The sequence below is a fragment of the Ooceraea biroi genome, chromosome 11 (genome assembly GCF_003672135.1).
Source record: "Ooceraea biroi isolate clonal line C1 chromosome 11, Obir_v5.4, whole genome shotgun sequence".
Classification (NCBI taxonomy): Eukaryota; Metazoa; Arthropoda; class Insecta; order Hymenoptera; family Formicidae; genus Ooceraea; species Ooceraea biroi.
The window spans coordinates 11,288,150-11,302,484 of NC_039516.1; the positions used below are offsets into that span (position 1 = coordinate 11,288,150).

Genomic DNA, 14,335 nt, shown 5'->3' on the forward strand with positions numbered 1-14,335 from the left:
TGCGCGGCGCGGATTAATTATTATTACCCGGCTGATTTGTTTCAATTTGTAGCGGGTCCTTTGATCGCCGGGGCCGAATCGTGTTTCCACCGGGGGCTCCGTCCGGTGTCCGGCCGGATTTATTCGTCGTCGCCGACGCGCCGCGGTGCCCGGACGTACCACCGGGGATACCCACGGCGGTGCCCTCGGTACCTGCCTCCACTGACACTGAAATATCGCGAGAACGATTTTCAAGTTCGACGGGGGTGAACGAGCGAGCGAGCGAACGAGCCTCCTCGTGACGCGTGCCCGCCTGCTCGTTTGTCATGACGCAAGGATAAGGCGCGCACGATCGATGATTCGAGGTCTCCGTGTGTCACGCGTCCTCTTTCCTCCCTGTCCCTTTTATTCGCGGTCCCTTGCGCTCTGTCCCTTCCTCGCGAAGTCAAAATTCCGCCGGGCCCTACGACAACAGCTGGTTTGCATTATTCTCTTTACGCTAGAAAGCTGAAGCGATTAATCGAGCCTTATTTTGTCTTATTCATTTAATCGACAGCTAAGATTTCTCTTATACTTTTGCAGTAAATGTTTTAAAATATTTTATTCGTAATTTTATTGATATTTTTAATATCACCATTTGTTTCTCTTACAAAGATGAGAATATTCTTTTAAAAATATCCCAGATTTTTTATTATCATGATCATCTTGAATATTGAAAATGTTTTCCCCCTGTCATATGGGATTCTCCTGAAATAAAGATGAGCCCTTTCGCCTCGGTCAACATAAGGCGCTCTTCGTGGTAGCGTGTCTCTTCTTTCTCAGTTTGAAGGTTCATCGATCCCGCTCAAATCATGTCACCGACGCGACGGCCGAAGTCTCTCACGTGTTTGCGAAACGAGGGTCGACGAGAGGGTTCAAAGGACGGGAAGAAAAACGAGGATGAACCGACCGACCGACACGCGTGAGAGGAGAAACGCAGGCGAGCGAGTCCTGCGCGCGCGGAGGACGACGCTGGTTGGAGGCGGACGGAGGGGGTGTTGCGAGTAGAAAAAGAAAATAGAGCGAAGGAAGGCGAGGCCGACGCATTCTTCGCAGGAATGTAAATCAAGTCCCCGCTCGAGAGAGAAAGAGAGAGAGAGAGAAAGCGAGAAAACGAGGGAGAAAGAGAGGAAGAAAGAGAGCTCAGACCGCGCCGATGCCGGCGGGGGTGCGCTAACGTCCACCACTAAATAATTACAAGCTCTTAATTAACGACGAGGGCCGATCGTAAAGCCATCCGTGACCGCGCGAGCGCGAGCCCGGGCCCCCATCTCGGCCGCGTCCCGCAACCCCCGTGGATGCATGTTTCGAGATTATTTAAACGAGCAATGGTAACAAACGTTATGCGGATGGGCCTTACCGGGCCGCCGCCCGTCGTCGCCGCCACGCCGGCCATCCACCGGTGACTGGCCCCTCTCTCTGGGACCCGGCTCGTTGAGCATGGAAAAAAGGCGGGAAAGAGAGACGAACGATCCTTGAGAGACCAAAGATCCTTGTAAAGAGAAAAGGAAACGAGAGAAACAGAGAAAAGCTGGCGACGAGAGCAGCGGAAAAGTGCGAATGACACCAAACTGTCATGTCACCAACTATCAATTAATTAATCGCACAAGAAATCGTAATGCGAGAGCAAAGAGGGTTCTTCTCAATCTCTCGAATATCGCAGAAAATCGCAGGCGATTGAGAGAATTACGGATCTCTGTCCGGTGCCAGAACTCGCGCGTTATTATCGACGTTATTAAGACAAAACGAGCAATTCCGAATGCAGATAGGCAAAATTCGTTTCGTATTCAGGACGCCGGTAGATTTCCACAGGGTTTAATCGCCATAGGATTTAGTCGGCCTAAATTAGCGCGATTCCGGCTAATTACACGGCAAAATTGCATACGAGGCGCAGCAACGTTGCCATTTGGTGTATTTTCGTGCGGAAAAGCCCATGTGCTTGTCATTTCAAGTCGCATACATCGCGCAAATCCAACATCGCATAATTTGCAACAGTGCATAATTGCATTGACCCCGCGGCCGTCAAACAGGGATTCCTGCTTCCCAGCGAGCGTTTGTCGCATCCGCGATCGATAAGTAGATGCATCTAGATCACCGATAACGTGCGTATTTTAATTAATTCGAATTGCATAATTACAAAGCGTCGTGCGCGATGCAAAGCAGCCGCATGCAAATCCCGCGCGGCGAAAAATAAAGCGTGCTGACAATGAGCGCAGGGCTTCAACCGTGCATCTCGAGTCCTTATTATTTATATTGTCACATCTAATTAAATTCTGGTAGGAGTAGTGCCGCTTTCATCCTTTTACTCTGCGAGTTCCCGCGACGAGCAGCGTGATTAATTCACCGGTGCGTTCAATTAAATAATAGTTTTAATCACTCAGATATAATGAATTCATTGAAATAGGTTTAATTTTTAGGAATAATTTTATTAACTACTTACGAGATGTCGAATGGAAATAAAATAAATCATTTTTAATATATACTCCTGTAAGAAATAATTAACGTTATCATGCTCATGTTGGAAATTAGCTGTGCAGTCGGTGTGTTAAAAAATTAAGTGGACAATGACGGCATACGTGTGTGCAACCAGCGCTATATAATTTATAGCCTTTATGTTCTCGCCGTGTCTTGCAACTCAGCATGAACCTCGCAATGCTGATTCGCGCGGAACTCGCGCGCGATCTCGGCTAAGTCGATCGCGAGGAAATCCATAATTATTCCGCTAATATCGCGGGGCTGATATCGCATCCGCTACTGAATTGATTAACTTTTCACAGTGCGCCGCGACTTTTTCCTGCAAACCCTTTCTTTGCAAACGGTGTTTTAACGTCGACAAGCGGGCTGGTCGAACACACGTACATATGCGCGAAACACACACGTGACGCTCGCGTTGAAATGATTTCAATTTCGGTGACGGCGTATCTCGATGAACACAGATCCGTTAAACGAATCAGGGAAAAAAGAAAAACAAAGACGTTGATTAATTAAAATTTATGCACGTCCCAAGGAAAACAGCCATTTTTTATCGGAAGCAACGTTATCGCGGTGACATCGAGTGGAAGTCAAAATCTTGACGCGAAATACAAATCTTGGCACGTACGTAACGTTGATAAATACGTAATTATTAATTTCCAGAGGGTACATATTCGTGACAATTAATAACGCTAAAGCCTGACGTCGCGGAAACGAGAACAACGTTGCATTTCGCATGCGGAGCGGCGCGGGCAATCGCAACGGCGCATCAGCAGAGTCGCGCGCGTATTACGCTCCTCTCCGCTTCAGCAACGCGGGAGGAAGCGGAGTGAAGAGAAGATACAAATGCGTTTAGTATGTATCACTAGCGAGAGGATTTCCGCGATTCCCTGAAACGCTTTACCGAGAAAACGTAATGGCATTAAACTAACGCAGCGACGGCAGGGGATGAAAAGGGGATGGAATTACATCGATTATTCCCGTGATACGAATCAGGGCTCGTCGGGGCCGTCCTCCGACGTTCGTCAGAGACGCTTGACACGCGGTCCGATTATGATTCGCGTAAGAAGCACGGGCACGTGAGCGTGCAATTATATCCTCGTCAAGTCCTCGACTCGGTCGAGGAAGAAAGACAGAGAAAGAGAGGAAGAGAGAGAGAGCATGTTTCGTATCGACCGGCGATTAAAATATAATTTGCGATTAGGCCTCTTAACGAGAACGATCGCTCGAGATTGGAGGCCCCATTATGCGTGGATACGTGACGACAAACTATTACGACGTAAGATGTAATTGCAGACCGTTTATAAGTACCCGCACGACGGCGTTAAGGATGATTTACACTTTCGTTTGTCCCTCATCGATCGATGATTTCCAGCGCGAGCGTCACCTCGTGATCGCAAACACGCGTATCTCTTGTTTGTTCTATTTTTTATATTTTTTTCTGCTGTGGAAATTGTGGAGGAGAATCGTAAAGTTCGAAGTATCGGCGAGGGTGCAGTCAGATCGAATGTAACGCTGTGCAACGGGCGATGCATACCGTGTGGTTAGGGGTTAAAAATACCCCGGCTGACCTCGACCACGTTATGCAAAACAGCGTATCCTAGAAAAGTCTACTGTGTGCTCCGATATTTTTCAAACTGAACGACTGGCGGGATAATGACGGCAATCAATGAGTAACAGCGCAATAAACTGCGGATTGATATACGATTCCGATTATAATATGTATATAGTGTTACGAGAAACGGATCTCTCCTTGATACCACAAAACGCGAAATCAGCTTTATGTTCGCGTGACGAGACACGCTGTATACTTTTTGGCGAATTTGCAATCGATTTCTCTGTAATACAAGGCTTTAGTCATAAACCTCTCTTCTTCCTACAAACTTCTAACATTATCACAAAATGTCTTGGTATCCTGTAAATTTCAACGTCTGAATTTGCTGGAATAAAACGCCTAAAGATCAGACAACAAGAACACGACTTTTACATTTGCAGACTGTTACAGTTCTCATTGATTTTTCAATTGTGTGCATAAGTAACTGCACCTATATTGAAGGCCCCTATATCGATTTCAACCTGAGAAAAGTAAGAGCACGAGAGTCGAGGTAGCAATCTCCCTTGATTCGCTTCCAAACGGGATAAACAAGTCGTTTTAGGAACGCAAATAATAATCGATCGCGTCGTGCATCATCAATGAAAATTAAGCGGAGGTTTATTCCCGCCGCCGGCCTGATATTAAATATACACGCGTGCGGGCCGGGACGCAGGGCACGCGGGGCCCGCGGGACAAACGTGAGGAACACGGCCGAGCAATTATATGTCCACCATGCGTTCGGCTAGGGTACAAGCCCCCGCTCTTTCGTGCCCTGTTACTACGGAAATCGTGTGTAGCCCTAAATTAAAATTAGAGCGGCTCTATCGCGCGATCGCAGCAGAGTTGCGACTAGAGGAAGTCGTCGTCGACGAAAAAGAAGAGGAGCGAGAAGAAAAGAAAAAAAGAAGAAGAAAAGGAAGGGAAAGGAAAGGAAGCTGGAATAGAACGAGTAGAAGAAGAGAAGAAGAAAAAGAGGCAGAAAGAGTGGTTCAAATTCGTTGGGATCCTGTGGCGAGCCGGGACTCACTCGGCCTCCTCGCGGGGAGGCCATCTCTCCCGCTTACCTGCCGGGTTTCATCGGAAAGCCCCCTTCCCGCGTCCCCTTTTTCTTCTCTTTCGTATTTATTGAGATCCGGAGTTTTACGATCGACGATGTGAATCGATGACGAGAAACGTGGCCTGAACGGAGATTGCACGCATCCGAGTGTTTCGAACTTGTCAAATGCGATTCTTACGCCGATTCTCTAGCGCAGATTAGAGTTATGATAGTCTCAGCATTTCATTTATAATTTCATTATAATTAATTTTATTATATAAATTGCAATATTTGTATCATATAAGTTAATATTTTTTTAAGTAAAAAAATCTTTTGCCGGCTAGTATTACGTTTGTTACTTAACAATATTAACCGCCAAGTCACGGATTTTCTTTATAAGAAATTTCGATGTAAGAGATATATAAGCTCAGCATGGATGACCCGTAAGCGAAAACGGGAAGAGACCGTCGTTGAACGTCGAATGTACGACGTACGGAGAGTGGCATTATTCCAGAAAATATCTGATCGGTCGTGACGTCGCGTAGGTACATGTACCTACACGTGTCCGACGCACTTTATCGCGCATAATTAATTCTGACTAGTCCCCGGCGAGAGAGAGCGATGAGTTCGCGCACGAGAGAAGTGCAATCCTCCGCATTACGTGCTGCGTTACGTGTTATCCTAGGACGAGAGAATTATAAGAATCTGATGACATCACACACCATGACGCACTATCTACAATAAAAAATCTACCCTAACTGAACACTGCACAAAAAAGTTCTTAATAATAGACACGAATATTTAAAAGAGAAAAATAGACACAAATTATAAATGTAAAAATTGCTACAATTTAAAAAATAATTTTAAAAAGTTATCAACAATATAAATTGCATTAGCTGTAAGAAACATCCGCGTACCACGTTCACCCCTTCGAATATCTATTTCAAAGAACTGCAGACATTTTAGAATATCTCATCTCCGCCACCTTACCAAGTATACCTTGCACCTCTCATCAGCGAATCGCGCCTAACAGGACCAACGCGGCGCTTCCTAGGTCGAGTCTAGGAACGCAAAGGGTCTAACGCGCGTGACTTTTAATCCGATAATCAGCGGGCGTGCACACGCATCCGCTGTCGCTGAACCCGTGGCCGAACCCCAGACTCAGGACGCGCGTTCAGCGGCGGTTCGGTCCCTCGAACAGATCGAATTGACTCGCACTCTTTCTCTTTCTCCCCGTTGGCCATTACCTGGTCATGGCTGTCAAGCAGGGGCGCTCCGGCGCTCGCTCGGCGAATAATATAATAAATCACGCCGGGCAGAAAACGATACGAACGCGACTTCCGAGCTACCGTGCTACGTTACGAGCTCGCGAGCTGCCCTCGCTACGTATCTCGCGCGCGATGGACGTACGTATGCACGTACGTATTTAAGTTCGTGCCTAGGTGTATATCAGGGGTGCCGCGATCTCACGACTTCCATGTTCAGCCGCACTCCTCAGCTACGGCTGCTGCTGTTGCCGTTGTCGCCGATTACGAGCGAGAAGCTCGCGGCGCGACGGTACGTCCGGTACGACGACGACGACGACGAGGACGATGTCGGGGAGAGAATATCGATCGTGCCCGCCGCGTTTCTCGTGTGTATTTTTCCCGCTTGAAATTGTTATGTAATTCCACGGGCAGCATCGATCGCGTCACGCCGGACGCGGCCGCGAGGATCCCGATGATGTTCGCCGAGCAGGATTCTATGGGATTTCCGTGAGGTGATCCACTGATGGAACGTATTCTGGATTATCTGAGAGTATATATATATATATATATATATATATTTTATTAATGCAAAAGTTCAATTGCGGTAAAAATGAAATTAAAATTGGAAGAGTCTAGCGTCAAAGCTACAGCTTGTAATGTATGAAGCTACAATAATTTTCTTGTTCCTGGACAAATTAACAGCTAAAATTTTTGAATAAAATTGTAAAATAAAATTTAAAACTATGCCTGTTTATAAAAAGTACCTGCAAATAAATATAAATCCGAAAATAAAAAAGAAACCTCTTAGCAGAGCGTGGTTTCGATCCACGGACCTCTGGGTTATGGGCCCAGCACGCTTCCACTGCGCCACTCTGCTCTTGTTGACCAATCTCTTTGGCCGGAAGTTCAGGACATTCACGTATCTAAAAAGACCAAAAATCGCATAATAGATGCAAGCATTTAAGATATATCCACATATTATTTACAAAATTATTAATTAAATAATTTCGCGTGTTCTTTAACAAAATCTGAATCCTGTGTGAAGTTTTCAGAATGTGCTTTCTAGGTTCTGTTCATCTACAATATTAGGAATGTAAATCTTACAACAAATTTCATATTTCTAAGTTAAGAAAATAATTTCAAGTACCTTAAAAATCGGCATATCTATAAAAGGATCTGTTTTGTCAGAAATGTTCTAAATATTGCAGTCCTTGATATATATTTTAGTCTTAGCAAACTAATTTCTTATATTACATCTTTCAGGCTAAGATTTCAACCCCAGATAAGAAGGCCTCATTTCTCGCTTATACCAAACAGTTTCTTTGATGTGGAACGATACAGGAATAGATTTCATATTGCGGAAACCGGTTTCGCTTTATTTTAGGCTCGGAAAAATTGTGACTGTAGGTTACGGCGGTCTCTGTACGCACTCCGTATAAAGTTAACGTGGTAAAATATAAAAATATAAACGAGATTGCGCGCGACGGAGCTGGCGCGAGGGAAAACGGTAGTCGAAAGAGTTAATCGTAAATAACGGCTCGGTTCGCGCACGTTCGTGACACACGACAGAATGTATGCACGAATTCTTAGATTGGATAAACGCGAATGTCAGGTGCCCGCGAAGCAAAGAACACGGGGACTATTATTAACTCGTTTTATAGCCGGTATCTAAACTGCGGATAAACGAGCGTTAATTATGTATGGATGCAATAAAATCTGTATTGCGCGTGTCGCCGATAAGCGAGTCGTCAATATTTTTCTCAGTGTCAGCAACAAATCATTCTGATACGCATATCAAAATTATTAATGTTGTCTAAACATATAACTATTATTATAGTCTGGGAAAACGCATTCGTTTTAGAATTTTTGTCTTGAAATTTGCGCTTTTAATTATTATTTTAATTACCATAATATTGGGTTGTTCGGAAAGTAATTTCGTTTTTCACAAAGAGATGTCGTTAGTCGCGTTCCTCGATACTTAACCTTACTCTAAGCGGCAAATTCGTTTTATATTTTGACAACTGACATTTCAGACGTCATTTAGTATCTTATTGTGTTGCGATCTGTCAAGTAATTGTTTTTTGGCATCACATCAAACATGGAAAATCAAAGTGAGCATTTTCGTAATATTTTGCTGTTTTATTACCGAAAGGGTAAAAATACAGTGCAAGCGAGAAAAAAATTGTGTACCGTGTACGGAAAAGATGTATTGAGTGAACGTCAGTATTAGAATTGGGTTTCGAAATTTCGTACTGGAAATTTCGATTTGAAAGATGCACCACGTTCAGGTCGGCCAATTAAAGCTGATGACGAGAAAATAAAGGCTCTGGTGGATGCAAACCGTCGCATAACAACACGCAAAATTGCTGAAAAGTTAAATTTATCGAATTCGACCGTTTACGATCATTTGAAACGTCTTGGATTCGTTTCAAAGCTCGATATTTGGGTTCCACACAATTTAAAGGAAATTGACTTGATTCGACGCATTACCATCTGCGATTCATTGTTGAAACGTGAAGAAAATGAACCATTTTTGAAGCGAATCATAACTGGAGATGAAAAATGGATTGTTTACAACAATGTTAAGCGAAAACGATCATGGTCCAGGCAAGATGAACCTGCTCAATCGACATCCAAGGCAGATATTCATCAAAAGAAGATGATGCTTTCTGTATGGTGGGATTGGAAGGGAATTGTATTTTTCGAGCTACTACCAAGCAACCAGACGATTGATTCGAAAGTGTATTGTCGTCAGCTGGATGAATTGGATGCTGCCATCAAGCAGAAGCGACCAGAATTGGCGAATAGGAAAGGTGTCGTATTCCATCACGACAATGCCAGACCACACACAAGTTTGGTCACTCGCCAGAAGCTTTTACAGCTTGGATGGGATGTGCTACCACACCCACCATACTCTCCTGATCTGGCACCATCCGATTACCATTTGTTCCGGTCTCTACAAAATTCTTTGAACAATGTAAATTTCGATTCAAATGACGGCGTCAAAAATCACTTGCTTCAATTTTTTGTCAATAAGGAGAAGGACTTCTATGAGCGTGGAATCTTAAAGTTGCCAGAAAGATGGCGAAAGGTAGTGGAACACAATGGCCAATACATCACTGAATAAAATTTATTCTAAATATGAAAAAACTGCCTTTCATTTTTCCTTGAAAAAACGAAATAACTTTCCGAACAACCCAATACATATATATTTGTTACAATTTTTGATAAAAATTCAGTGAACCACATATATTAAATATTGCTTTTAATTACGTTTCTTTCATGCGTTCTCTTCAGAAATGTAAAAATCGTTATGAAAAACTGAAGAACCATCAAGACTAATTTAGCTTGTCTTCTTTCTTCTAGTCTGACATCGTCCATCAGAGTGTCTACGAATTGGTGCACAGCGAAGACCGGGAGGAACTGCAGCGGCAATTAATGTGGAACTCCTTCCTGCCCGCCGAAAGTGCGAACCTGCCGTTGCACGACGCACTCTCGCCCCAGCATTGTCATCTACTCGAGCGCAGCTTCACGGTCCGTTTCCGTTGTCTCCTGGACAATACATCCGGTTTTCTGGTACGTGTGCACTCCTTTGTATTCCGCTTTCGTTCCGTTCCAAGGAATCTGCAGGATATCTTTTTGTGTGAGAAATATTTCGATTGAGATACATGGAATTTTGGTTGTTTAAATAATCCTGCCAGGCCTATAAGTGCGTCCAGTAAAATGTAATTTTTCTTATAGCATCAAATTGCTTTATACATTGGATTTTAACAAATTAATTAACAAATTGGAGTTAATGATCCATTTAATTATCTCAATTTTCAAATAAAACGTAATTAATAATATTGATATTGTGTAACAATCGTATAATATTGCTAATATAGTAATTGTACATTTTTAATACTATAATAAGCATTGATGCAATAATTTTTTTATGAAATACATCTAAAAAATATATTTGCTTTGGAACGAAAAGGTATCACCGTGCATAAGGGATTAATCCCATTCCAGTGCTCCGCTTCGCTTTCGTGAAAGCACGTAAACGGTTTCGAAATGTTTGCGGTAAATGCACCAGGTAATTACAATAAATGGCATGTGTGCCGGCACGCCTAAGGGCCGAGTGCGAGCCGCAGAAGCCGCGCGGCGACGTTTCTTCACGGTTGCAAAAGCGAGATGCGCGCCGGCGTACAAAACAGTAATTAATAATTTCACTGTCATAAAGACGAGAGGAGCGAACTCTCCTCTCCGCTCTACAAAGCCGCCACTGTCCCCACACCGCTCCCGCGTAATTGCTTTTTTTCATCCTCCTTCGTCCCTTCATGCACCTCCTCTTCTTCGATCCTGATCCCTCTTCTGCTCGCCACCCTCTCAACCAGCCATCAGAACCGCAAAGACACGTATTGAGACGGCGTGAACGAAGGATCGCTTTCACGTGGTTGATCGAATCGAAACCTGCTGCAATTGAAATTGAAATCGAAGTTGAAAAGTTTAATCCTTTACGAAATCGCCACTCATTCGTTTCTTACGCAAGAAAATGTTGAAAAAATATCACTCGGACGATAAAATTGCACAGAGCGATGATTTCGCGAACGCAAACTTTAGTCGAATTACGTTAAGGTACGGTGATTCGTGTTGCATCGACGATCAATGTACGACGAACATCCCCCGATCGCCGGCGGATCTCCCGGACGGTCTCCCGGAGGAGATTTCGACCCTGCTTACGTCAACGGGCTAAAATCCAGCCGACGGGCCGGCGTTCCTCGCGCAAAGCTGGACGTGCATAATCATAGGCCCAGTCAATGAACCGTGACAGCGCGAGCGGTGGAGATTGAAACGATAATTCGTCTGGACGGCTGAAGCTGTCCGTCGCCGGTACCGTTGTCCCGGCGTTCAGCAAAAGGTATAAATCAATCGCCAAACACAAAACCAGGCTGTTTCCCGCGCGCGCGCGGGTAGGAAGAGTGAAGGGAATGGGTCGGGGAGGGAAACAGGGGGTGGCCGGGGCGGCAAAACACTAATTATCTTACGGCAAACACACGCGGCGAACGCGCGCAGGTATACGCGGTGTCGGACGCGGTCAGCGAGCGAGGACAGCGAAAGTATTATCCCGCGCTGGAGGACGAGGAGGAGTTCCGCTTGCACGCTCGGTCAGAGGAAGATCCACGCGAGCTCCTGGACGCCCGGCAAAAACGGCGGCGCTTTGACGTTTATGAAAATGAAACTGTAATCGTAAAAGGGTTTACGGCGCGCAAGAGGTAGCTCGCCGCCGCCACCGATTCCCGCGGGACCTGCCTCCTTGGCCCTTGGCGGCATCCCTTGCGACGTCTTGTATCATTCGGACTTGGCCATCGCACGCTGCTTTTCTGCCAGCCACATCCGCGCGGAATTAATTAAGTTTCACGTGCTCTGGAAGCTCGATCTGCCCACTGCGCTCATTGGATGCTGTTTATTGTAACGTATGAAATTTTTATTACAGCGTCTCGACATCAGGGGCCGAGTGAAGGTGCTTCATGGCCAGAACCGGAAGACGGAGGAGCCACCGTTGGCCCTGTTCGCTTTGTGCACACCGTTTGGACCTCCCTCGCTGCTGGAGGTACCGCAGAAGGAAGTAATGTTCAAGAGCAAACACAAGTTGAATCTCGCGCTTGTGACGATGGACCAGAGAGGGAAGATGCTTCTGGGTTACTCGGACGCGGAACTAACGAATCTCGGTGGCTACACTCTAGTCCATTATGACGATTTAGCCTACGTCGCCAGCGCGCATCAAGAGTGTAAGATCATTATTTAACAACGTTGTTAATAATGCATTTACTTATTACTTTATTAATTTCTTATTTTATTTTACCTATATTTATCTCGAAATAACAGATTTAATAACTTAACTTGGACATACTTGATCAATCTTGTTTCAGTGTTGAAAACCGGCGCATCGGGCATGATAGCGTACAGATTCCAGACGAAGGACGGCGGATGGCAGTGGCTGCAGACTAGCTCTAGACTGGTCTATAAAAACTCGAAACCGGACTTTGTGTTGAGCACCCATCGACCTCTCATGTAGGTTTCAGATTGATGTTTAGTATCAGAAAAGAGGACGGAACAGCAGCAGTACGATGTTAATGAGGCATCTCACGCGTTTCAGGGAGGAGGAGGGTAGAGATCTGCTCGGCAAACGCACCATGGACTTCAAGGTGAGCTACCTGGACGCTGGACTGACCAACAGCTACTTCTCGGACAGCGACAGCCTGACGGGGTCGGTGATGGCGCCCACGTTGCCCGCACAGCCAGCACCACAGCGAGTGAACAGGCGATACAAGACGCAGCTGCGTGATTTTCTGTCAACCTGCCGAAGCAAACGCACCAAGCTTGCTGCCCAGTCCTCGGTCTCGCCACCTGTGACACCCGCGGTTGCATCCGTGGACTACCTCGCGGCGGACACCAGCGCAGCAGCCGCCGTCGCAGCAGCGTACAGCAACTTGAACACCATGTACCCAACCCCATACGCGCCCACGGCGGTGGCAGCCAGTACCGATCCCTCCTTGACGACCTACATCGGCCACACGGGAAATTACCATCAGACTTTGTACCCGGCGACCGCGTTAGACAACAGGTGACTCTCGAGCAGTTCTGTTGAGGAACTTTGGATTCGATGAGACATGTGTGATCTTGAAATCGATAACAATAATTAAGTGTAAAGTAGCAAACGTTATATCAATTGCAAATCTAGCGTAAGTCAGATTCTGACAAAGTTTTATACTCTAATAAAATTTTTTCATCCTCTTCTTTTACAGGTATCTCACAGCTGCGACGGAGAATCTGTTCCAGTACAGACCACTGGGCTCGTATTACCCAGAATACCACACCAGCACCGCTTACAACGGCTTCATCGACGTGTCGCTGCCCACGTACGAGACCCATCAGCTGACCAGCAAGACAGAGGACAAGCTCTACTGTCAGCAACTCGGCAGCGGCGAGTCACCCAAGTACAGCTACGTAGAGACGCGTCATCCGGGCAGCGTAAGCGGTTCACCATACGCCGCTAGTCCGGTGGCGAGTGCGTCGACGATGCACCCGGCGACGACAGACATGAACGTCGTGCGCGCCGGTAGCAGGCACTCGCTGGAGGGTGGCGCGTCGTCCAGCAATTCCGCCGGCAGTTCACCAGTGACCGGGGGTGGCAGTGGCGGCGGCGGTAGCGCTGGGGCGGCGAACGGCGTACTCACGCCGAAGATAGAAGACGTCAAGTCCGAAGGCTACAACAATGAGGCACCACGGCAGACCGTGCTGATGTGGGGCGCGCCTCCATCACGCACCCCGCCCAGGAACAACGGCAGCTACAGCCCACCGACACCGCACTCGACGCACTCGTCGACGCACTCGGCCAATGCTACCGGTGACCCGCTCAAGTCGTTGGCGGAGATGAACACCATGAACGGCGACTGCAAGTGGCGCCAGGCCTCGCCCACGGATCAGCAAGTGACCGCGCCGAGCCCACCGAGAAACAACAAGACGCAGCAATCCCAACAACAGCAGCAACAGCAGCAGCACCATCATCAACAACAGCAGCATCAGCAATATCCGGTGACCACGTCGCAATACCAGGCGGCTGCGGCAGCAGCTGCGGCTGCCGCCGCCGCCAGCAGCATCGGTTACACGCACTCTCATCCAGGCCACGGCGGGCACGGGGAAGCGGGCTCCGAGGTATGGCAAGGAGTGCAACACCACCATCACTACCAGTACTATCCCTACCACCATCACCACCCCGCACCACCAAGGCACACGCCCCAGTGAGTGTCACTGCTGCCTCACAGATTTTATTATAATTTTCCGTCGGCGTTTAGAGTACGAACGGGATGACCAATCTTTTCTTTCGGAAGAAGGATTAGAAGCTTTGATTAGCGCTTTTACCGCTTTCACTGGCTTGCGTGATTGATTTCGGCTTTCTCGAAGCAAAGTATTGGTTTTTAAAGT

General features: G+C 46.5%; 1 protein-coding gene and 1 non-coding gene across 2 annotated transcripts in view; one reads left to right on the forward strand and one right to left on the reverse strand.

The window, feature by feature from the left end:
• The window catches only part of LOC105278731 (protein single-minded), a 185,801-nt gene that overhangs the window by 164,813 nt on the left and 6,653 nt on the right, over nucleotides 1-14,335 (forward strand). Inside the window, exons 5-9 of the mRNA XM_026973956.1 lie at nucleotides 9,734-9,943; nucleotides 11,844-12,138; nucleotides 12,280-12,421; nucleotides 12,507-12,974; nucleotides 13,156-14,151. Of these exons, the coding sequence (XP_026829757.1) occupies nucleotides 9,734-9,943; nucleotides 11,844-12,138; nucleotides 12,280-12,421; nucleotides 12,507-12,974; nucleotides 13,156-14,151 (2,111 nt within the window). The remainder of the gene's footprint in view (nucleotides 1-9,733; nucleotides 9,944-11,843; nucleotides 12,139-12,279; nucleotides 12,422-12,506; nucleotides 12,975-13,155; nucleotides 14,152-14,335) is intronic.
• Trnam-cau lies at nucleotides 7,173-7,244 on the reverse strand. Its single transcript has one exon. It is a non-coding gene; the product is annotated as a tRNA-Met (tRNA).